General features: G+C 42.5%; 3 protein-coding genes across 3 annotated transcripts; 2 read left to right on the forward strand and 1 right to left on the reverse strand.

Annotated features, from left to right (window-relative positions):
- Nucleotides 1-2035: 2035 nt before the first annotated feature.
- Nucleotides 2036-13842, reverse strand: tmem63a (transmembrane protein 63A). Its single transcript, XM_075459001.1, has 23 exons — nucleotides 13592-13842; nucleotides 11661-11850; nucleotides 11480-11559; nucleotides 11236-11314; nucleotides 10972-11009; nucleotides 10702-10844; nucleotides 10241-10292; nucleotides 10021-10129; nucleotides 9783-9853; nucleotides 9580-9660; nucleotides 9253-9370; nucleotides 8933-9066; nucleotides 8373-8516; nucleotides 7800-7953; nucleotides 7613-7719; nucleotides 7436-7522; nucleotides 6999-7064; nucleotides 6637-6799; nucleotides 6178-6283; nucleotides 5894-6061; nucleotides 3779-3894; nucleotides 3620-3670; nucleotides 2036-3163 (listed from the first exon to the last, which is right to left on the reverse strand). Exons 2-23 carry the CDS (start codon nucleotides 11823-11825, stop codon nucleotides 3023-3025), a joined length of 2373 nt encoding a protein of 790 aa, XP_075315116.1. The 5' UTR covers nucleotides 11826-11850; nucleotides 13592-13842; the 3' UTR covers nucleotides 2036-3022.
- Nucleotides 13843-17616: 3774 nt separating this feature from the next.
- On the forward strand, nucleotides 17617-22028 carry LOC142375058 (G-protein coupled receptor family C group 6 member A-like). Its single transcript, XM_075458978.1, has 3 exons — nucleotides 17617-17663; nucleotides 17966-18087; nucleotides 21143-22028. The coding sequence occupies exons 1-3, from the start codon at nucleotides 17651-17653 to the stop codon at nucleotides 21938-21940; spliced, it is 933 nt and encodes a 310-aa protein (XP_075315093.1). The 5' UTR covers nucleotides 17617-17650; the 3' UTR covers nucleotides 21941-22028.
- A 279-nt stretch (nucleotides 22029-22307) lies between these two features.
- Nucleotides 22308-24565, forward strand: LOC142375057 (G-protein coupled receptor family C group 6 member A-like). Its single transcript, XM_075458977.1, has 3 exons — nucleotides 22308-22561; nucleotides 22815-22941; nucleotides 23101-24565. The coding sequence occupies exons 1-3, from the start codon at nucleotides 22385-22387 to the stop codon at nucleotides 24252-24254; spliced, it is 1458 nt and encodes a 485-aa protein (XP_075315092.1). The 5' UTR covers nucleotides 22308-22384; the 3' UTR covers nucleotides 24255-24565.
- Nucleotides 24566-24622: the final 57 nt, after the last annotated feature.

Genomic DNA, 24622 nt, shown 5'->3' on the forward strand with positions numbered 1-24622 from the left:
TGTTTTTGTGCGTTTTCATGTTCTCTTTTCTTCTTTCTCGAGCATGCTGGGGTTGAACTTATATTTTCAGATGACGTGACAAATTTGGTTAGTTATCAAAGGTTTTTTGGAGCCCACGGAGCAATTTTCACCACAAATCACGTCTGTTTTAGGACAGGGTCTTATGAGGAGATTTCTATGAATCTCTCAATGATATCAGTTTCCACAGATGATGAAATCTCTGAATTCTCTTTAATCTGAAGATGAGAAACACTATTCTTAAATTTCCTGGACGACTGTATATGCCAATTTAGTCCTTCTCAGAGTCCCATCTATGTTTTTTTCTGAAATGAGGAGGAAATTTGGAGTAAGAAGGAATAAAGACTGAATATTTACTTGGGTTTCAATAAGCGTTTCTAGAAAGGCCATTGCTACTTTCCCTGTAATTTGTACCATATTACATAGCTCCTCTCCAAGAATTCTCTTGGGAAAAATAATTACTTTTGTTATCGCCAAGTATTTCTTTAATAATCAAAGTAAGAGTTCACAGGGGATATGTGGTTAAAGAACCTTAGGTGTAAAACTACACAATGTATATATGTCTAAATGAACAAGGTATTTGTACACGACATGCCACAAACCACTCCCAGTTTACAAGTCATTGGACCAACTTTCACACACCCACGGGTGAAAGTCGAAAACCATGTGAGCCAAAGAAGGGCCAGTGAATTAGTGGTGTGTTTAACGCCGGGTCAGAGTTTGATGTGTGGTTTTGGAAAGCTGCGCGGTGTAGTTCTAGCTGCTGAACACAGCTGCTTCCCAGGCTCCGGGAGCCTCGACATCTAAATTACTCCTGCTCCACAGAGGAAGCTTCTCCTGCAGGGACCACGCATGATATACACAAGGCACAGACAGTATATCAGGTGTCTACCATCAAACTCTCATCTTTGGAGCCATATGAGAATATCTGCAAGTCATTAGCGGCCCCGCGTCCTGACCATGGCCGGCTGTTGTTGAGCTATGCCTGTTTAGATCTGTTTCCAGGTCGCTTTGCTTTGGGAGTCATGCTGCGTTCGTCTGATAATTAGATTTTTAGTAAAAAAAAAGATACATTATACAATTATGGGGCGTGTTATCATTTTCAGGACATTCAAGATCACGCAGCACTATGAACAGAGTCTTTATTGCTCCATCACATGCACTTGATATGAAAAGACTTAAGAGCGTGTAAACAAGTGAGACTCTTTTGTAAAATGTGGCCTTTGAAAGACATCAGGGGCAAAGCACAGTCAGTGACCTTTGCACACTTATTAGATTTATGTTGTGGTGAAGGATCGAAATAAAGGCATTTGTCCTCACAATCTTTTTGTCTAATTTTGTGTGAACACACACTAAATGCGTAGTTTAATAGAGTGAAAGTTGGTTTTAAGTCGTCTTTGATATTTATGTATCACTCTCATGTATGCAGTCTGTATGAAAGGCCTCAAAGAGAGGGTGTGTGCATTAATATGGCATCAGATTCTTGAGCGAGTAAGTAGTGTCTTAAAGCAGCGTCAGACCTCTTCAGCAGTCACTGTTCCTGAACTGGTCTTTGTTGTTCAAGAGCTTCTTGGCTCCATTAGAGTACACTGAGCCTCGTCCAAACCTCTCCTTCCAACACATTCTAACCTCGATGTGATAGCGTAGCACTTCATTACCCTTATTTAACAACTGCGCTAATCACCGCAGCACCCCAAAAGCCTTTTATTTGACAACAGTGGTGATTCCCAGCTGAGGCAGGTACCGTGGTGAGAAAGGGTAAAAGGGCAGGAGAGAGGGGAAGAAAAAGGAAAGGGAACAGAAAAGGAAACAAAAGCGAAGGATCAGGTGAGGAGGTGGAGCTGCTGGAATTGTCACCCAGTAAACTGGCTCATACCAACGTCAGAAGAAGTTAGAAATCCTCAAAGCAACATTGTGTGTTTGACCTTTTTGTTGCAGCTTTATGAATATTTCAAAGGTTACGCTACCTCACTGCAGCGCAACAGTGCCCCCCAATGTCAAGGCAAGCTCATGCACGCCGAGTTGTCCTTGGGTTTGTATTTAACACTTCATGCGGGATAAAAACAGAACGCCGCTTACAAAGGTAAAGTTCATCTTTAGTTCATCTTCACATAAGCAATCCATTTATAAAATACATTAATAATCTTTTTTCTTTTACAATGAACAAGTTTTCAGATCAGTTCCTGTAAAATGGACATTTTTTTTTAAAAAAAATCTGCAAAAACACAACTGCATTCAATACAAATAACTGTGGACCTGTTTAAAACATGCATGCATAATAGCACAGCATCACTGTCTGAGCTTTGAAAACAGTGAAGATAACTGGCTTTAATGAAAAAAACAACACAAAAATAATCTTGGTTACAAACACCCTGTTGTACTTGTAAATAAAAGAAATATTTGCTTTCCTGTCTAATTACAAAATCAAGAACAATACGTTTTTTAACATTGAGACACGGAAAGTGCATTGTTAATTCGTACACTGTGGAGAAATCTAAACTGGATGAACTCTGCCTAAATGAGGAACAAACACCAGGTTGTGCCTGTCCAGGTCTTTGGTGTCTGTTGTGCAGATTGGATTATAGGCATGTGCAAAAAAGATCATTCCAAAGTTATCTGGAACATCATGGCTTGATCTGAGCGGCGGTTTCTGGTCCTTATCAGAGAGTAAAGTGAGCTCTGTAAGTGAGCTTCTTGACATAAAACTAAAAGCATATCTCTTTTCTGTGCCGCAGAAGTGTAAAATGAAATGTGAAATAAAACTCCTAACACTCTTTTCTGTAGAAAGCATTTTAAAACAAAACACTGCTCTCATTAACACCCTGAACTTTTTCTCGTGGCAGGAAGCAAGGAAGTTGGGCCGTTGTTAGACAGAACGGCGGCGGATTCAACGGGACTCACTGGGAAACTCCCGTGTTCAGACTCGGGAAGGACGCAGATTTACGATCAGAGGTCATAGCCATTTTGACTTCCAAGCTTTTACTTAATGTTGAAGTACATCAAGTCAAGGATCTGATGTGCTGCTCTCCACTGGGCTGAAGCTGAGTCCTGGGCTCTCCTCCGTAGAGCCATAAAACTGCTGCTGTTTAGATCCCTGTGGGGTGCTGGCAGGAGATTTGGGATTAAGCACTCTGGGAAGGTAAACCTGTAAAAACACAGTAAAGATGACAGATGTGAGCACTCACAGACACTTATGTGAGTTCTCGATGTGCCTGTTAAAATAAAAAGAATGCTTAGGATTAGGGAAAGACAAAGCTCCTGCAAAATCAACAGAAGACAAAAACTTAACCTGCAAAGTTAACCGAAACAACTTAATGGTGACACACAAGGACTCCGTACCTTTTCTATTTTCATGCTCTATTTAGTCAACGCCTTAATTTGTTGTGCTATTTCAGGATATTTTCCATTTCTGTGGCAGGTCAGGCAATCGATCACGAAGGTAGTCATTTCTTTGTTAATGACTAACATCGTAGGCATGACCAACAGGGCCAATAAACACACAGAAAGGTTAACTTCAGGTCAGGCCTGAAGCATTTCTGAAACATTTTTGATCTTTAATGACGTTGTGGAATTTGTTAAAGAACAGCCACGGGTACAGTACCTTAGTATTTTCTTCCACTCCCTCTACAGTATCCTCGTCCTCCTCTTTGACCTGAAAAAGAACACAAATGACATGAACACAAAACGACATGAACACAAACATGTGCCGCTGAACGATGACATGGAAGCGACGGCATATCGCGCACAAGCAAACACTCACCGCGTAGTTATGTGGACTAAGGTACTTGAAATGGCCAAAGCAGGTGAAGCTGATACAGATGAAGACTGTGATACAGAGGACCACCAAGGTGAACAGAGACGTGGAAGTCAAGAAACCTGAAACACCAACACACACACGCGCAGATTTAAAACAGTGGCACCGAAATTTCGCTTGGTATGCATCTGCAGGCAAACTGGAACTTGTAGGTAATTTCAATGATGCAGGAAGATTTATGAACCCTTTAGAATCATCCATTTTCTGCATAAATATCAGCTAAAACAAGAGTTTTTAAAACCTGCGCACGCCATACAGTCGCAACACAAGTGACTGCAGAGGGTACAAAATGTCAAGGTGAGTGAAATGAACCCTGACACCATGATGGGGGACACACTCACAAATAGCGAGTATATAGTCCAACAGTTTGACAAAACGTTAAGAAGCACTGAAGCCGGTAAGATTGCTTACAGCTTCTTATACTCACCTCTGACTTTCTTTTCTTTTTTTTAAACCTGCAGTTTCACAGCTTTACTTACAGCATCAGGCCCCCTTTAAGTATCCCCAAAGCAAAGCATCTGCATGCATTCACGCATGTAAGAGACCAGTAGCAAATCATTAACTATTCATAACCAAGATTTATTCCCGACAAAGACACAGAATGGGTTGGAGTGCAACAGTAAATCACAGTCTGTACTTTTCTAGACCTAAGGCGAGCTGTTCTCACAGCTACTTTGTTAAAGTTAAATACTATATTACACAAAAGCTGACAGCAGGATACCCCCTGAGCTCCATTACATCTATCAGGACAGTTTTCAGGATTTCCTGACCTAAAACTTAATCACTGGGGTTTTCTTCTCCTGGTTAAAAAAAACAAACAAAAAACAACAGACAAACAATACGGAACTGTGACCTGGCGCTACATCTCCCTAACTGGAGCAGAGGAACCGCGGAACGACAATTCTGGGATTGTTCACACATGAAGGAGGAGAGCAAGGGCCAGCTATAGGGAAGTGGCAATGGGGGCCAATTTGCATATGTATAGATCTTCCTATGCGAAATGCAGAAAAGATGTAGACTTAGGGCTCTTATGCACCCAACCGATGTCAAGAACAAGTGGCGACGAAAGAGCGAGGCCTGCGTTGCCAGGGGCAGTAGTCCTATAAATGTTTTTAAACCGGAAGACAGCATAGATGACAAAATGCAAGCAAAGCAGTGTTTGCTTATTATCACTTTACTGTTGTTCTCTCGCCAAAGAGGTTTGTGTGTAGTCTGCGTATACGGTTAGTGAGAACTTTATTGTGGGAATGCCACTGGCAACACTTGGCCTGTTGGTTGTGAAAGAAGATAGGAAGAGGAAGATAGGAAGAGGTAGAGACGAAATAATAAGAAGCGAACACGCAAAGTGGGGGCAATCATGGATTCTCAAGCTATGCTGAACAGCCAGTCAGAATTATCGCTCTGACCGACAGACACGACACTCATTCAACATGCTAACTCCAGAGGTTCCTGATGGCCAAAAGCTGGTTTGGTGTATAAGGCTGCTCGAATTTGAATTCATAGTTTTCATGAAAAAAGACAAACTTTTATATTTGTGATCTTTTACGGGTTTAATCAATGACTTTCCAGATTTTAAAAGAAGGGCTTTCAAGCCTTTAAGGAATCATTATAGGGAACTGACTCTTCAGAGAAACATGTTATCTGAGCTCTTCCCTCTTTTTTTATTTATCTTTTTATTTTTTCTAGAAGTTTAGTACCTGCTCAGAATGGGCCCAGCGGAGTGAGTAGGAGCCAGCAGCTAGCCGCTGGGACTTGACCTTGGACTGAGCGAGTGGATGCTAGTTGTTAGCACCTGCTTGCTCATCTGTAGGAGGGACTGCTAGCACTTGCTGGCACATGGTTAACCTCGCCTCAGAGTTTGCGATCAATTCAATTAATGGTGGGCAGAGATGTTAGCAGGGTCAGAATAGTATCATAGATGGGGTCATGCCCTCGCAACTGTAGAGCCATTTGAGGTTTTATGATGGCAAAAACTTCTAAATGTTTAATTTTGAGTAACATAGATGAGTACTTCTTCATAAATGTTAAAATGTCACCAGCTTTAATGAACATATTTCTAACCTGCTCTGAGGACAGAAAAGAAGTAAAGCCAAATTAGGCAGATGATTGGTGCAGCCAGAGCTTGATTGACAGCTCCCAGGTGAACCTGGTGGTCCAGTCGAGTCGGCAGGTAAGCAAAGTACAGGTTGTGTCTGTCCACCAGGTGCTTGAGCAGCATGTAAAGAAGACCTGATGGAGTCAAATGCAAAGCAATTAATAACACCACCATGGAAGATATGTTGTACTGGAAAGACAGGCTTCAGATAATAAGAGGTGGAATGTTGACTTGGTGACTAACTACTCACCAAAAGGGACAATTATAGGACAAATGATGCTGTAAGCCATAATGACAGTAAACACACAGAGAGTCCAGCCATACATGGCTCCATATTCAAACTCATAGGCCTGGTTCTGTGAATAGAAAACAAGACAAGTTAGTTCTCTTCTCGTGTTGTGGTGAGGTTGACGAAACACTAACTAAAAATGAAATATTCTTTCTTCCTTTGAATCTGCTCTAGAACTTGAGTATGAATCGGTTTCCTTCGGGGCCCTTTAATATACTTCTAAAAAACACTGTTTACAACACTTGTTTACACATCTTCCCAAAGCCCAACCATTAACCCCGAGTCTGAAACACTTGAGCCTGCCCCTGCATACTTTTACGGAGACAATGTCTACAAGCGGGAAGCCATTTGTAATGGAATAATGTTGACAAAGAAATTATTTATTTATGAGCAGGTAAAGTAGGTGTTAACATTACAAACCTGTTTGACATATCTTCTTTCAGCAGCAGAGCGAGCGAGCATCATGCGAACGCTGTAAAGCAGTAATCCCGGCAGCTGCAACAACTCCATCCCAGAGCCCACCAGGCCAGCGGCAATCACATAGTTGACGAAAAATGCACCTTGATCAGGTAAAAACACACACCTGGCGCGAGGAAAAGAAAGAGAGCATCAAATGTCGATCGTTTAACTTAATGAAGGAAATCTTCATTTGTGTAAGTTTTACATTTTTACTCACAAACTTGAGATGCATTGCGCAGCAAAAAAACAACAACACGAAAACAAGTAAATAAACATAAACTAATGTACAAGTTTAAAAAAGAAAAAAGAAAAGGTATACCTACTCAAACCTCAGTTTTCCACCAGAAAGAAACTCCTTATCGAACAGCCAGCGGAAAAACACTGCAAGACTGGTGTGGAAAAAACAAACAAAACAGTTACAAAAGCTGCTAAAGGTTCATCTTTAACATAATGATGCCAAAGTGCATCTTTTCACTTGGAAAGAATAGTTTTCAGCCAAATTGCAGCCTCCTCTTTACTCTCTCTTTATCTGGTAGTCCCAGAGTAAGTGCCTGCATGCTAACGGGAACAGAGAAAAGCACATTTGATTGAGGCGAAGGCAGCTGGGTAGTTGGTCACAGAGTTAAAAATGAGTTTAGCCTCCTTTTTTTTTTTCTGAGCATGTTTAAGTTTCCCCATCTCTCATTGTATGTGACAAACCATGAATACGCAAATGAGATGAAAATTCTGAGCGAACCTGAAAGTCACAAATAAAGATTACCTGGTGAGTCCCAGCGAGGGAAGAATGAGGACCATGAAGAGCAGGAAGAAGTACAACTTGCGCATCATGCTCAGCTGCTCACTGGACCTGTGGCACAGATAGAATAGACAATTTATCTCAGGGAAACCACTCAGTGCTCTCACTAACAGAGTGTGTGTTTCTGTGTGGGTGTAATACCTGCTCCAGTGTGCCTCTCCCAGTGTAGAATAGTACACTATCGTAGGCAGCAAAGCAGAAAAGGACCACAGGAGGAGAGTTGGGAAGAACTGACTGATGATGGGGCTCTGGAGGGGAAAAAAAAGCAACTTGAGCATCTGAAACTCTGGAAGCAAAACCATTTCATTTGTGAAGGTGCCACACTCACGTTAAGATAGTAGATGGGCTTCGTCACATTGAACTTGTCTATGGTGTTAATAATGATGGTGGGAGTCGTAAGGAAGGTGAGCAGGAAGAATAGGAAGAAGTTTATCATCACGTAGCGAAAGAACCAGCGGACACCTCGCACAGAGAGGTTGTCCCTGTAGGATCCAGAAAACACGGCAGTTACACACAAAGGGAGTCTAGATAATTCTCCGGGAATTATCTAGACTCCAACAGGGGATCACGTGCAGTGTTTCAATGTTCGGAAATATTTCATTGCACCAAAACAGCCACTAAAAGGAACATTTCTGCAAGATCACAAACAGGCTGTCGTGCTATGGATGGAATTCAGCACAATTATATATGCTCCAATGTTATGCGTTACTTTTAGGTCACTTTGTTTAAATGCACTTTAATGGGAATCATTCACTTTCACATAAAAACTTTGTCAGGCCACAAGGCCATATGATTCCACTAAAAATTACTTAATGATAATATTGAATTATTGCTCATCCCGGAGTCATATGATGTGCATGCTGCACACATCTACACGGTTGCTTGCGGATGCAGATCTCACCAATATACACTTTTGGGATGTGGTGCAACGCTGACCCGCCACTTGTTGACGCTCAGGATTTTGCTTTTGGACGAAGGTTGGAGGGCTCTCCCGCAACAGCAGCTTGTGCCACCACTCTGGAGCGCGTTGAAGTCTTTCAGAATGCTGCAGTGAGCAAATAGCTGCTGTTATTTCACCTTTGAACACCAACAGTTGTACACAGGCCTCTTCTCAATAATCTTGTGGAGAAAGTAAAATTGAGAAACATGTCCACATGGGGTCCAGATTGGGTCAGAGGACAGCGATAGTTTCTCCTCGTGATAATTGACTAATTTCATTGACTGACAAGAGGAAAACTTGAGCCATGGATAGTCAAAGGTCCCCTGACCTGATCTGGACCCCATGTGGACATGTTTCTCAATTTTACTTTCTCCACAAGACTTTTTTCTAATTTTTTTTTTTTTGAGAAGAGGCCTGTGTACAACTGTTGGTTGATTATGTAATGTATTTTTGATACAGCACATTTTCATTAAGGCAACACATATTGTACAGACAGATGAAGACATTGTAAGACTACTCACTACTTGGCCATAGCCTCCGTCTGTAAGGTGACAAAAGCAATCCCCAGGGGGTGCTGTGGCACTTCTTCTGCCTGATGTCTCACTTCCTCCAGCAGGTATTTCTCTTTAGCGCAGTAATACTCTATGGCGTCAACCTGAGAGAAAACCAACACAGGAACCCTCTGTTGTACAGTGGCGCACTTGTTTTCAGCAACTTTCTTATTTTGACACAATATTTAGAGCTTTGCGGGGGTCGACAAATGTCTACATTTTTCCTCTTCTTAAAAAAGAAAAAAAAAATAATTAAAAAGCTGACTGCCACATCATCTGGGCCGTCTCACCTTCTCACAGCTGGAGCAGCAACAGATGTGGCCACATATACGGGGGTTGAACAGCTCCCGTGTACCCGTTTTCTCGAAGATACGCTCGTAGAAGCGCAGGTTTTTTCCGGCTCGCATCCTTGGGTGAAAACAACAAAGAATCAATACAAACACAGAGACCTGCTTATCAAGAATAAAGCTTAAGTGAATGTTCCTGAATATCTTTTAATGCATACTGTATATATACAGTAAGCATAGGATATAACTCACAGGATGGCTCTGCAAAAATCTGCTGACACAGAGGAATATAATCACATTATTTCTGCAACACGACCTCTGATTTCTTACCTTTCCTTATCAAGATGCATGAGTTTGGCCACATCATACCCCAAAGTCACAGCATACACTTGACAAGACGGGTAAGCCTCTCTATGGACAAACAGAGATGGCAGTGAGGAATAGAGCGGGTCACAACTATTTGAGCAAACATGCTCCATCAGGACAAGAGGTCAACTAAAACTGATTATTATTATCAGTTTTTGCTCACTTACTCAAAGTGGGTCTTTATATCCTCCTCTGTTGCTGTTTTAGGGACCGAACACAAAAACAATGTGTTTCTGGCCTATGGAAAAAAAAAACAAACAATGTAACATAACAGCCTGGCACCAGCTCAGCTGAGTGACCCAGCAGCTTTCAGGGCTCACTCTGGGCTTAGGGGGCTGAGGAGATCCAAAAAAGGAAATCTGAACTTTACATCGCGTAACGTCCGACTTTGTAGTCTGAGCTCACCGTCTCCCTGCGCGTGCCTTTCATTTGTGATGTGTGAAGCCGCAGCAGCACAACCGTCAGGATTAGGTAGAGAACCGCAAACACCGTGTGCAGCCACAACAGGTTGTTCCTTGGAGCAAAGAAAAAGAAAAAAAGAAAAGGGGGCACTGTAAAGACTTTTGGTTTTTGTTTTAATAGACAGACACTTTGACGGTATGTCCCATATTTCTATGGTAGTTACCCGATTTTAAGATTCCCAATAGTTGTCCTTCCAAAACTCTGAGGATCATTTCCTGTAGGAGAGACATATTTTTTGGGGGACAGAACTTTGAACAATCAACAGTTCCTTCCAACATGTTTCGTTTTCTGAAATATGATGTGTTCTGCTTTGTGTGTTTCGGTTTAGTTGTTTTTCATGTTGTGCATCTAAAACACGACTGCTTTGTCTCAAATGACACGATCTTTCCTTTTGTTTTCTCTATGTGTTCATATGCTGCCGGGTTGTTTGTTCTTTTTTTTTGTTGTTGTTATGTTGTTGTCCTTTGCACCTCAGGGCCACCGTAATTTAACTTCAAAGAAGATTCACAGTGGGTTCTTATTACTGAACACTTGTGTAAAGTGGACTGTAATAACTATCAAATGGAGCCTCGTGCTGTGTTTTGTACTTTACAGACAGGGTGCAGAGTGTGATGTTAAACCTACTCAGCAGGTCTCCAGTCATATTCACTGGCAGTATGATTGCGAGGGAGGTGACAGTGATGACCACCAGCAGGATAATCAGATGTCGCTGAAAGGACAGGTAGTGAACAGCGTCCACGCCGCATTTCTCTTTTATCTTTTCTTCACTGAAACACAAGCGCATGCCATGTTCATTAGTGGCACTCCGACCTCACATGCCTTACTTCGTAGATTACATGATAAAGCGGATGCGTGTGAGAAAAATGTGTCTAGCAAAAAAAATTAAATACTCACTCCATTCTAAGGATGTAAGGCAGCCAAGAGCAGAACCCCTGAAAGAAGGAGAGACAATTTGAGCTTTCCCAAAAGGGAACTCGAGACTAAAACCAGCTTTACAGAATATCGTGTCACATAAGGTAGTTTTAGTTCAAAATGATCGTGCAAGTAAATTAGCCCTAAAGGAACCACTCATTTTGATCTGTACAAGAAGTCCTTTCTGAACAAAGAAGCGATTATTTTTGGTACAGATATTTTGTTGTTTTTTCATTATTTACTTACCGATTCATAGTCAAGGTCCTCCACATTGGACATAACGGATGACATACGTCCGTAGCGACGGTGTGTTGACTTATTGAACCTGATAAAAAAAGTTTTGCGTGACTGACTTTATCACACTATAACAGAAAGGTAAATCAGAAGCTCCAATTTATCATCAAGCTAGTTTCTTATACGTCTACAAACCTCTACAACTCCGAGCCCTCATAGCTGAAAAAAGAAGTAAAGTGTCAAACTATTAACTGACCCTTCATTGTCTGCAACCAAAGCTAAACGACCGTAATCCCAGAACTTCCCCCGGATGGTCGAGAAGAGGATCAGCAGGATCTGCGGGTGGCAAGAAGAGAGGCATTTTAGCACTATTATGGCATATTCAATATTCTCTTACTTGATTTCAACTATATGAGAAGCAGACAAAAGAAACGTACAATGAAGAAGCAGAAGTCAAGCAGGAGGACAAGCGGCACTCCACCGAAGTTGAGTCCAGTGAGGACGGTGCTCTGGTTGGTGTTGAAGCAGCTACTGTTGTCCAGGAAGCCTGAGGAAGAGGTTCCATTCAAGACAAACAGGGTCTCCCACCAAGGGGACGACATCACTGGAATGGGACCAGCAGTTTGTCTGAAGAGAGAGACAGGAGTGCAAGTTGAGAAATGGCCTCCCAGCGTTACAGCTACTACCATACTGATAATTATGTGCAGTGATTATCTTTAATGCTGGTTCAGATGCCACATTCAAGAGGTGACTCGATAAGCAGGAACAGTGTCTATAATGCGGTGGAGTTTCCAACAAGGTTTGAGAACGTGTGAGACACGAGTGGTTTAAAATCAATATTTGATTAACAATAATGCAAAGACAACACAAGAAATGGGTGATCAACTAAGAACTCTTTTGAATAACACATTTGTGTTTCAGATTTGATCCCATTCAATTAACCCCACCACCACTATGTTGGAGAAGAGACTGTAGTTTCAAACTGTAACAGTTAAGCAACTTTGCTTCCTTTAAAACGCCTTTGCCTTCCCTGAACTCAGAGAATGACAGAGAATGATTAGCATTTCTCAATCCTCGTGTGGTAAAACGCTAGTGTTGTCTTTCCTCACCCTAATGGTGGTACTGAAATCCTTTAATGAACGCAAAAGAAGCAACATTGCAGTGGAGGACCTCTAGAAAGGCACACATTCAAACATTGAGTCGGCAAATTTACGTTTACCCACAGAATGGCCTTAAAGGGGACATAATATGGCATATCGTCATTTTCTGCTCTCTCTCTTACAGTATTAACATGCTTCAAGTGTTTTTCAGCGTAGTGTGTGTTCAAATGTAAGAGTGCTATGTAACTGCAAGCTGTGGGACAGATCTAAAGACGACCCCGTGGAAGAGAGGCAGAATAGAGACGAGTTGCCGCAAATTATATGGAGTTTGAAAGAAAAGCGTTGTGCAGCGTCTCTAGGATATTTGGAACAAAGCACGTCAAAGACATTTCTTTAAGGCTTCCAAGAAATTTTGTCAGCTTGTGGAAAGAGGGCACAATAGCTCAGTTCTATAGGTTTTACATGTGATACTCAGCATGTGAAAAACTTTCTGAAGACAAAGCTGAATCTATCAGATAAATATTTGATATAATGCAGTGTTGGTTGTTGGTTAACAGTGTTTTACATTCTGGAAACTGAACAACTTGTTTGTTTCATAAACTTAAAGTTCACCAGTGCTTGTAAAGAGGATCGGAAACCGCCTACTTGAATGCAGTGAGTAGTACTTCCACCAATGTTTGTGTCAGTTTCAGAGGCTTTGCGCGGTTTACTCTGACAGAAACGTACAGAATCATGATTAGACCTGCGGGTTTTAATGTTTATTTAAACGACCCAAACTGGACTTAGGAGCTTTTGTCGAAGGCCAAGATAGGATACGGAGTCAGTGGTCGTGTGGTTTCTGTTCTAAAACCCGTGTTAACTTCCTTTGGTTCCAAGTAACTATCACAGCGCTCGCGCCCAACCTTGCCTGCCCTGAACTAGATGAATTGCGCCCCGGGTCACGAGGAAGCAGATAACAGTTAAAAAGTACGACGCTGTCAGATGTCTGTAACCGCTGACAGTCAAAATTACGAGCTAGGAAAGACGCACACTTTTAAAAGTGCGATGTCATCACTGCTCAATAGCTGTTGGCAAATACCGACAGTCGCTTCCTCAAACAGCTGTTGGCCGCTTTGACAGTTCTACCGAACATACCGTGAGAAGAACACACACCGAGCAGGAAGCTACAAGCCCAAAATGTTGTGCTGCCGAGAAAACCAACTGTAAAAGCAGTTATGGAAGAACTAAAACTTTGCTCATGCCAAAGAGGTAAACAAAAATCCGCTTACCACCGCAAACTGCCTCAGATCACAAAGTTAAGTTGACATCCACGTACACAACTTGATTTACTCGGAATGGAGAACGGTCAGATTGTGTATGCATCTGTGGTATGCAGACGATCTGGACACTGACTTCCTTTAAACCGAGGAAGAAAACTTCCCCGTACTGTTAATAACCCAAATATGTGGAACTCTTTTCCCTTCGCTCTCTCTGTTCCGCATATGCGCAGACGCTGTAACTTATTAACCTTCTCTCGCACGCTCGTGGTTCCTTCGGTCCTCGAGCCTTTTCAGATGAAGTTAAATGAGTTGGGCTGTAAGACTTCCTTAAAATGCAAATGCTATGTTGGAGGAATATCCCTTAAGCTGGCATGCTTCCATTGACTCTCCATAGGCTCTTTTGCCATGGCTCTTAGTATACAAACAAGATTTCAGTCCACATTTATATTTGGAAAAATAAAGACATATTTTAAAATATTTGGTCACTTGGTTAAAAAATGGAATTCTGTGGATTGGACAACCTCTAAAAAATCATGGCACCTTGTTTAATGATCAATAATTTATTCATAATTTGGTTTATTTTCCACACTTTTCCAACTGTCCAAACAGCACCTCTTTACACTTTCATAGGAAATGTGAATTTGAAATTCAGCTTAATTACTGAAAAACTGTGTTAATAATAAAACTAGACAATTAAAGTGTCATCTCAAGTGTTACACAAGGTTTATCCAAGTAAAGAGCTTTTGAAAAGGTTCAAGATCAGTGTAAACCCTGTCTGTGACTTCAGTAACTTGGATAGGGAAACTCTATTTCATCTTTTCTTTCATTTTATACAAACACATTTGTTTTTAAATAGACATACTGTTTTATGTTAATTGTAAATTAGTAACAAGTCAAGATATGGACGTTTGAGATATTTCTTAAGACCTGATTTGGACTCAAAATCAACATTCATGAGACCGTTTTTGATTTTCCTTGGCAATTTTCATATACATAAAACAAAATGATCCAAGTCCAAACCATGTTATGATATATTTTCATTAGAATTGAAGCAACATGTTGACATGATAAAGTTCTCCAATAACCGAAAAGCTGTGAAAACTTGTCAATCATCCTTCAGTCTGTATTACAGCGTACTATAATGTCCAATTTTCTGTATAAATCCTTAACTTTTGTTCATTATTCCCATGGTAGTGTTTCGTGAATTGAAACTAATACAGCAGAAATGAAGGGAGGAAGCAGCATAACTTAATAATAATAATAATAATAATATATAAGTCCTATATAGCGCTTTTCCGAATGCTCAAAGACGCTTTACAAAGGAACAAACAAAAACGAGACATTAAAACAAAAAGAAAACAGAACAAAATAAAATAAAATAAAAAATAAAATAAAATACACTGTTAGAGACATTAGGCACATAGGAGGGGGGGTGGAAGATGGCGGGGGAGAAGAACATTTTATCAGGTGTTGTAGGTGATTTTGAACAGGTGGGTTTTGGGCTACTCCACACAACTGAAAAGGGCAAATCAGACTGTTATAAGTGATAACAAGTTCTGATCAGGTCACCTTTGGTGCCTATTGATTGCACCTAAAAGCTTCTCAGTTGTCCTGCCTCTGGGATGGAAATCCCCCCCAACAGCTCTGTTAAAGTGAGAAGTTTGTATTAAAAGTGTAAGGCTGATACCCCAAAGTATCAACTAGGTTGGGTATGAATGACTGACCAATATAAAACAATTTCTCAATTTCTCATCTAAAATGCAATGTAGCTTCTGCAAATGACAATGAATGGAAAATAAATGAGTGAAATATTAATACTGACATACAGCACTTAAATTGCACTATGAAAATGTGAATCTCTATAACAGTAGGCAACCAGTTACGTACCGGTGACGACGTGACTTACAGTCAAACAGCATTGTTAACGGTTAACTAACAGATACACAGAAACATGCATTTCCAAATAAACTACAAACAACAGCTCCAGTAACAGCTGCCAATATATTGGAGTGAAAGCTAATTTGATTCCTTTTGAAATGAAGTCAAGCATCAACGAGCATATGAACCTGACGATTGCCGTTGAAATTCACCTCTGCATAATTGATCCTTTTTTTAAAAACTCTTCAGGATCTTAAATCTAGATTTTAGTTGGTTTGGACTTGCAATAGATGGGAAGTATAATACAAATTTTTATAGTTTAGCAGTGTTATTTTGTAATTGAACTCTGACTCTTGTCTTTAGCCGCAATGAGTAAGACTGAAAATCACGCCCTTGTTGACATTCATTGGAAAACTATCCTGCAATTCATGTTTTACCTAAATATAGCCTACAGCCAGACATGATAAACAACTCAGGGACTTCATTTAGCCTTAAGGGTGGATGTTTTTAAACCTCTTGTGGAAACCCATTGTGTTTCCTTGTTGCCTATTTTTAGTCAAAAGAGATCAGAAAATAAATTAAACTGTTTTTTATTAGATTATTTCCCAAAAGTGGACAGGAATCATATCAATAAACTAGAACACAACTTGTTACTTGATTCAGCATTTATTTTTATGTGTCTAACTGCTGTCATATAGATACTCTAATCGTAAAACCCGGAAAGAGAAAAAGGGTTTTTTTCTTCACATTCAAACCATTCGACCATAAAGAGGGTGATGAATGATGAGCAGTATTTCAAGTTTAGGATGTTTCACAACTCTTTCTGAAGCAAATTCACTGGCGAGATGCACCCAGGTTTCAGTTCAGATTTGGCTTATCTACTTTAGGAAGACTTAAGCCAACGAGACAGAGAAGAAGATGACACCGTTCTTAAGTTTCTGCCACTTTTTCTCAGTTTTATCGCACTTTTTCTTTGTGGAATGCAAAGGAGAAGCCAGAGCTCCAGGTGACATTATTATCGGAGGACTGTTTCCAATACATGAAAGTGTTCATGAAAATGACTCAGAACCGTGGACCTGCGACAGGTGATTTTTTTATTTTCATCCAGATGTTTGTTGTTGTTTGAACACATGTGTCAACGTAGGAATTATCTGTATATAACATGTGTAATTTGGGACATACAGGTTTAGCCCTGCTCGGCTGGCCCAGTCTCTTATGATGGTGCACGCTGTGGAGGAGATAAATAAGAATCGTGTGTTGGGGAACATCACCCTGGGATATCACATAGTGGACTCCTGTGGTGATGTTACAACTGCCCTGAAAAACAGCCAATCCTTCATGAGTAGAAATAGTGAGTACTGTCAAAATCAGAATGCTAAACTCATTTGTAATTGTATTCAAAAACTGGTTTGGGGATTACGGCACATCAGTTGTGGGAGATGTAATGGCAACAGGGAAAGTATCTATGCACAAATGAACTCCGTTCTCAAAGACAAGTTGCACCACATTGATCATTTCAATCACATTTGACTTAATTTAGGTCACAAAGTCTGACATTTTCAGACAGTTAAGCCATCATCTTTAAATGTATTTACATTTTTCAGCTTTGAATTAGTCAAATGGTGTCATATCATGCTGTGTGGTTTAAAGATTCAATCAATTTATCTAAATAAATATAAGCCAAGCAGTTGGAGGGCCTTAGTTACCAGTGGTGATAAATCTTGTAAATCATAATGAAAGAGTTGAAAACAAATGATTATGTATTTAATTGTAATGTAATATAATGTATGAATATGTATCACATAATATGTGCTTGCCATATTTTCCTTTCCTGACATGGCTCCACACATTCAAACAACTTTATTACAATTAGCATGTCAGAAACAATAATGATAAATTTAACATTGTAAAAATTAATTAATAATGTAGAACTACATGATGTTCAGCATGTTATTAGAGTGTCATGTTATTTATTATATTCATTATGAATTTGATTATATTAAAGAGAAGAGGCTTCCTTCTGATAAAACTTTCAAAGGTGTCTTTTATCACCTTTACTGTTATGAACGTTAATATTTAACATACTAACTGAAATGTAGCTCTTGTTTTTCTTTTACTATTTTTCTGAGCATTGCATTCTGACCTTGTGGTGAACTTGCTGGGATGTCCACTCTACTGGAAAGATAGTGAATGTTTTCTTCTGGTAAATAATCTTTCTTAGTTATTCAAAGTGGATTTGATTGACAGCACATGGCTTCTGTTTACTTCCTTAATTCCTATGGAAACAGTAAGGGTGGACTTTAACACACACTGCTGCAGCATTTTGTCTCAGTTTTTGTTACAGAAGTAAGAATACTTAAAGCAATAAAAATGTTGTCATTATTGGGCCAGATACAGTTGATGTAAAGTGCAAGATAGATCAAACAGAAACACTTTCACATCAAAATTGGATTTCATGCCAATTTTAAATGTATGTAACTGCCTTTGTTGATGGGATTTTTGCAGGTAATACCAACAAAGATGATGCAAAGCAGTCCTCCTTGCCTGTGCTGGCTGTCATAGGTGATTACTACTCAGAGATATCCATAGCGGTTACAAGGCAACTAAACCTGGAGAACATCCCTGAGGTACGACTGAGCTTAAAAACATTCTCTAAAGCAATTAAGGTTCCATCCATCCATCCATCATCTTCCGCTGGTCCGGGGATCGGGTCGCGGGGGCAGCAGCTTGAGCAAAGAGACCCAGACGTCCCTGTCCCCGGCCACTTCCTCCAGCTCTTCTGGGGGGACCCCGAGGCGTTCCCAGGCCAACCGAGAGACATAGTCTCTCCAACGTGTCCTGGGTCTTCCCCGGGGCCTCCTCCCAGTGGGACGGGCCCGGAACACCTCACCGGGGAGGCGTCCAGGAGGCATTCTCACTAGATGCCCGAGCCACCTCATCTGACTCCTCTCGATGCGGAGGAGCAGCGGTTCTACTCCGAGCCCCTCCCGGATGACCGAGCTTCTCACCCTATCTCTAAGGGAGAGCCCAGACACCCTGCGGAGGAAACTCATTTCGGCCGCTTGTATTCGCGATCTCGTTCTTTCGGTCACTACCCACAGCTCGTGACCATAGGTGAGGATAGGAACATAGATTGACCGGTAAATCGAGAGCTTCGCCTTCTGGCTCAGCTCCTTCTTCACCACGACGGGCCGGTGCAGAGCCCGCATCACTGCAGACGCCGCACCGATCCGTCTGTCAATCTCCTGCTCCATTCGTCTCTCACTCGTGAACAAGACCCCGAGATACTTGAACTCCTCCACTTGGGGAAGGATCTCATTCCCGACCCGGAGAGGGCATTCCTCCCTTTTCCGGCCGAGGACCATGGTCTCGGATTTGGAGGTGCTGATTCTCATCCCAGCCGCTTCACACTCGGCTGCGAACCGCTCCAGTGAGAGCTGAAGGTCACGGCCTGAGGACGCCAACAGAACCAAATCGTCAAAAAGCAGAGACCCGATTCTGAGGTCGCCAAACCGGACGCCCTCAACGCCCTGGCTGCGCCTAAAAATTCTGTCCATAAAAATTATGAACAGAATCGGTGACAAAGGGCAGCCCTGACGGAGTCCAACCCTCACAGGAAACATGTCCGACTTACTGCCGGCAATGCGGACCAAACTCTGACACCGGTCATACAGGGACCGAACAGCCTGTATCAAAGAGTCCGCCACTCCATACTCCCGGAGCACCCCCCACAAGAGTCCCCGAGGGACACGGTCGAACGCCTTCTCCAAGTCCACAAAACACATGTAGACCGGTTGGGCGAACTCCCATGCACCCTCCTGGATCCTGCGGAGGGTATAGAGCTGGTCCACTGTTCCACGGCCAGGACGAAAACCACACTGCACCTCCTGAATCCGAGATTCGACTATCCGTCGGATCCTCCTCTCCAGTACCCCCGAATAGACCTTACCAGGGAGGCTGAGGAGTGTGATCCCCCTATAGTTGGAACACACCCTCCGGTCCCCCTTTTTAAAGAGGGAGACCACCACCCCAATCTGCCAGTCCAGAGGCACTGCCCCCGATGTCCACGCGATGCTGCAGAGGCGTGTCAACCAAGACAGCCCCACAACATCCAGAGCCTTGAGGAACTCAGGACGGACCTCATCCACCCCCGGGGCCTTTCCACCGAGGAGTTTTTTGACCACCTCGGCGACCTCAGCCCCAGAGATGGGAGGTCCCACGTCCGAGCTCCCCAACTCTGCTTCCTCATCGGAAGGCGTGTCGGTAGGATTGAGGAGGCCCTCGAAGTATTCCCCCCACCGACTCACGACGTCCCTAGTAGAAGTCAGCAGAGCCCCGCCCTCACCATACACGGTGTTGACGGTGCACCGCTTCCCCCCCCTGAGCTGCCGGATGGCGGACCAGAATCTCCTCGAGGCCGTCCGGAAGTCGTTCTCCATGGCCTCCCCGAACTCCTCCCAAGCCCGAGTTTTTGCCTCAGCAACCGCCGAGGCTGCGTTCCGCTTGGCCTGTCGGTACCCATCAGCTGCTTCCAGAGTCCCACTGGCCAAAAAGGCCCGATAGGACTCCTTCTTCAGCTTGACGGCTTCCCTCACCACTGGTGTCCACCAGCGGGTTCGGGGATTGCCGCCACGACAGGCACCGACCACCTTACGGCCACAGCTCCGGTCGGCCGCCTCAACAATGGAGGCACGGAACATGGCCCATTCGGGCTCAATGTCCCCCACCTCACCGCGGGCAACTCCAGAGTGGAAGAGAGTCCACCCCCTCTCGAGGAGGCTGGTTCCGGAGCCCAAGCCATGTGTCGAGGTGAGTCCGACTATATCTAGCCGGAACCGCTCAGCCTCGCGCACCAGCTCAGGCTCCTTCCCCAGCAGAGAGGTGACGTTCCACGTCCCAAGAGCCAGCTTCAGTAGCCGAGGATCAGACCGCCAAGGTCCCCGCCTTCGGCTGCCGCCCAGCTCACACTGCACCCGACCCCCATGGCCCCTCCCACGGGTGGTGAGCCCGTAGGAAGGGGGACCCGTGCCGTTTCTTCGGGCTGTGCCCGACCGAGCCCCACGGGCACAGACCCGGCCACCAGGCGCTCGCCGGCGGGCCCCACCCCTGGGCCTGGCTCCAGGGGGGGGCCCCGGTGACCCGCGTCCGGGCGAAGGAACACGGTATCCAAAAATATTACTCATCATAGGGGTTTTGTGAGCTGTTCTTTGTCTGGTCCCTCATCTAGGATCTGTTTGCCATGGGTGACCCTACCAGGGGCTTAAAGCCCCAGACAACATAGCTCCCAGACTCATTTGGGCACGCAAACCCCCCCACCACGGTAAGGTGACAGCTCACGGGGAGGGCAATTAAGGTTTGCTTGAACAATTCATGAAAAAAAAAATATATATATATATATATACTCAGAACGTGACCAGATAATTTCTGTAACCTCCATTACAGTATGTTAAGCTAAGTTATTAATCAGCTGGCTGTATCATCACATGTATTAACTGCACTGATATGAGAATTGTATGACTTTAGCCCATCTAACACTCAGCAACAAAGTGTATTTTTTTCCAAATTTCTAACCTTTCATTCAGAGGATAAATATATAAGATGCAGAGAAAATTTCTCATTGCTCATTGCTATTGCTACCAAACATGTCTCTTATTTTGGGGCTGTTTTGTATTTTTTGCACAGATAAGTTATGGCTCAACATCTGGTCTCTTGAGTGATAAAAACCGATTTCCAAGCTTCATGAGGACCGTACCAGAAGACGATCACCAAGCACAAGCCATCGTCGAGATTCTAAAAGAACACAATTGGACTTGGGTTGGTGTAGTGACAACGGATGGTGAATATGGTCGCTACGCAGTTGAGCGCCTCCGTCAGCATGCAACCATGAACAAAATCTGCTTTGCCTTCACTTCCGTTCTGCCAGAATTTCTTGTCGATAGTCGACTCAAGGACAGCATCGACTCCACAGTCAAAAGCATCATTGAAAATAAAAATGTCAAAGTCATTATATCCTTCGCAAAAGTCAATCATATGATGTATATTTTCGATAAAGTTCTCAGGGATTCTCAAGGCAGAGGGAAAGTTTGGTTGGCTAGTGATAACTGGTCACAGTCAACTAGTGTGCTTAATACCTGGAAATTGACTGATGTTGGAACAGTCTTTGGGATCACTCTTAAATCTAAAAACTCATCCAAGTTTGAGCAGTTTCTCCGCAGTCTCGATGTAAATCCTGAAAAACACAAGAAAAACTCATTCCTGAAAGACTTTTTAAATAAAGAGGGTAAAGAGGATAAAGAGGGCAAGGCCATTGAGTCATTGATCAGCATGACATATCCGTATGCTGTGTTCAGTATTGAGTTGGCAGTTAAAGCAATTGCTCAGGCTGTTACAGACCTCTGCATCAAGCGGAAGTGCAACACATCTACATTACAACCCAAGGAGGTCAGTATGTACATACACAAACACTTTAATACTTTATAGTAACTAGAATCAATATTTTCTGCAGTGCTGGAGTAAGAGGAATCACTTTTTACAAACCTCTTAGCTTTATGTTGCTTTACAGCATCTGGGGGCCAACAATTACACCATCACCGGTCACTCACTATTTATTTTGTGCTGTTCACTGTTGTGACAGGCAGCAGCTTAGGGTGAAAAAAAAAAGAAAACTAAAAAATCCCACTAACTGTACACAGACAAAGTTAGTGACAAGCAATTTCAGCAGCTTGGATCTTTTAGTTGTGGAATAGACAGATATTTGGTGGATAACAAAACAAAGAAAAAAGAAGGGACTTAATAATGGACTCGCATTCATTAGGCAATGCTGGATGTGTAAATTAACAGCTATTAGTCATTCTGGACATAATAACAGCTTTCAATATTTTGCAATTTCAGTTCCGAGATGCCTTACGGAATGCAAGCTTCATCATGGATAATAACACCTATTCATTTGATAAAAACGGTGACCTACACTCTGGTTATGATGTCATCTTGTGGAAGGAGACTTCACCATCCATGCTGGACATGAACTACATTGTAGGTCATTATGACATAGAGAACCAGATGCTGACTGTCGAGAAAAAACAAGAATTATACAGCCTCACGGTAAGTATTTGTCTTTCACTGTCAAGTTATTTTTCTGTTGTTTTGAATTTCCTGGGGATGAAGCTTACCTGCTTGTACTTTGTGAAGCATTAATCATTTGAGTGATCTAGTGTAGGACTAAAATACGTCCTTTTTTCCAAAGCATCCGTCACCCTCATGGATGCCATTTTGCTGGTTGCCTTGGTTACAAGTAAACACAACACATGACTGTAATTGACTCCCGTTGCATGATGAAAATAATTTCTCTTCACAGAAAGGAGTGACTTCCAAGTGCTCAAAAAGCTGTAAACCAGGCAAAAGGAAGATAAGTGCTGACGGCCAGCCTTCTTGTTGCTATCAGTGCGAGTCCTGTCCTGCAGGCGAATTTTCCAACGCAACCGGTGTGTATTAAAGTAAACTGTCACATTGCTTCATTGTAAAATGCAATTAAACTCTTATACTCATTAACTCATTATGAAAAAACTACTTTTTTTCCAGGCCTATTGCCTTGTCAGCTTCTACTTGAAGATTATGATTTAGCATTTGCCCTCTGTTTGCAGATTCCACAGACTGTCATCCTTGTAAAATGACTGAGTACTCCGAGGCAGGGGATTCTTATTGTAAGAAGAAAGCAGCAGTTTACCTGAAGTGGGAAAACCCTTTCCATATAGTGATACTGGCGTTTACTGCTCTTGGCGCTCTGCTTACCGTTGTTGTTGGGATCATCTTCAGTGTATACTGGAAAACCCCAGTCGTACGCTCATCTGTGGGCCCCATCTCCATCCTGCTCCTTTTCTCTCTTTTGAGCACATTTGGCAGCGTAATATTATTTGGTGGTGAACCCAAGGATTGGCAGTGCATGGCACAGCATGCATTGTTTGGCTTGAGTTTCACATTGTCTGTCTCCTGCATCTTGGTCAAGTCATTTAAAATCATCTTGGCCTTTGAATTTGACCCTGACACTAAAAGTGTCCTGAATAAACTCTACAAGCCCTACATCATTATTCCAGCATGCATGGCAGGTCAAGTACTAATCTGTGCTGTGTGGCTTGCAGTAACGCCTCCACAGCCCAAGTGGCAGTCAAGACCAACTGAGCGTTTGCATTTTTGTCATACAAGGTCAAAACCTGCATTTGGAGTCATGTTAGGCTATATTGGCTTTTTAGCTCTCATCTGCTTGGGTATTGCATTCAAGGGAAGGAAACTGCCTCAAAGTTATAATGAGGCAAAGTTCATCACTTTTTCCATGCTGATTTACTCCATTGCCTGGATCATCTTTGGTCCTGTTTATGTCACAGTAACCGACAACATAGGTAGTAGTGAGTACACTCCGGCTGTTGAAATGGTTGTCATCCTCATCTCAACCTACGGCATCCTGTTTTGTCAGTTCTTAACAAAATGTTACATTATTGTCTTCAAATGCGAAGCGAACACAGTGAATGCTTTCCGCCAAGATGTTAGGAATTACTCCATAGGAAAAGACCAAATTAGTTGCTCTGATGGAATCCAAAACCCTGCTTTATCCATGGAGTCACTGTCAAACCCAGAGTCATCAGATCCACTTACTAATTGGAAGCTGTCTGCAAACTCTACTTTGACCACAGTCTCTTCTTCCTCTGCATTAAACCCGGCGCTGAGCGCTGTCAGCTTTGAAAAGAAACAGTTACAGAGATATAAAAGTTTGCCGGCATCAGCAACCAACTGTTTGCCATAATTTAAAAAGTCATTCAAATCTGTTCAACTGAAGCACAATATTTAATCTGAATAACTCTAAATCTTTAATCTTGAATAACTGGTCCTGTAATGGACTGGCGACCAGGGTGTCCAGGGTGTACCCCACTTCTCACCCAATGGCTGCTGGGAAAGGCTCCACATCAACCCCCCTCTACTCCCACCCCCATCCCCCACACAGACACTGGAATTGGATTAAGTGTGTATCGAAAATGGATGGATGGATAGACTGAATAACGGAACACATTGCTGGACAGTTACTTACATTATTTGTTATTATCAAATTTTAAATCATTGTTTTAAATCATTTTTCCTGATCTTCCATGTTGTAATATTTGTGTTTTTGATGAA

This window comes from Odontesthes bonariensis, chromosome 24 (genome assembly GCF_027942865.1).
Source record: "Odontesthes bonariensis isolate fOdoBon6 chromosome 24, fOdoBon6.hap1, whole genome shotgun sequence".
NCBI lineage: Eukaryota > Metazoa > Chordata > Actinopteri > Atheriniformes > Atherinopsidae > Odontesthes > Odontesthes bonariensis.

Bases quoted from the DNA above. Each gene is read 5' to 3' on its own strand.
- LOC142375057 (XM_075458977.1), top strand. From the start codon at position 22,385: ATGGATAATAACACCTATTCATTTGATAAAAACGGTGACCTACACTCT. The intron at 22,562-22,814 runs GTAAGTATTTGT...TTCTCTTCACAG, and splicing joins AAGAATTATACAGCCTCACG to AAAGGAGTGACTTCCAAGTG. The intron at 22,942-23,100 runs GTGTGTATTAAA...CTCTGTTTGCAG, and splicing joins CGAATTTTCCAACGCAACCG to ATTCCACAGACTGTCATCCT.
- LOC142375058 (XM_075458978.1), top strand. The intron at 18,088-21,142 runs GTACGACTGAGC...TTTTTTGCACAG, and splicing joins ACCTGGAGAACATCCCTGAG to ATAAGTTATGGCTCAACATC.
- tmem63a (XM_075459001.1), bottom strand. From the start codon at position 11,825: ATGTCGTCCCCTTGGTGGGAGACCCTGTTTGTCTTGAATGGAACCTCT. The intron at 9,371-9,579 runs GTAAGAAATCAG...TTTTCACCCAAG, and splicing joins ATGCATCTTGATAAGGAAAG to GATGCGAGCCGGAAAAAACC. The intron at 7,720-7,799 runs GTGAGTGTGGCA...TTTCCCCTCCAG, and splicing joins AGCCCATCTACTATCTTAAC to AGCCCCATCATCAGTCAGTT.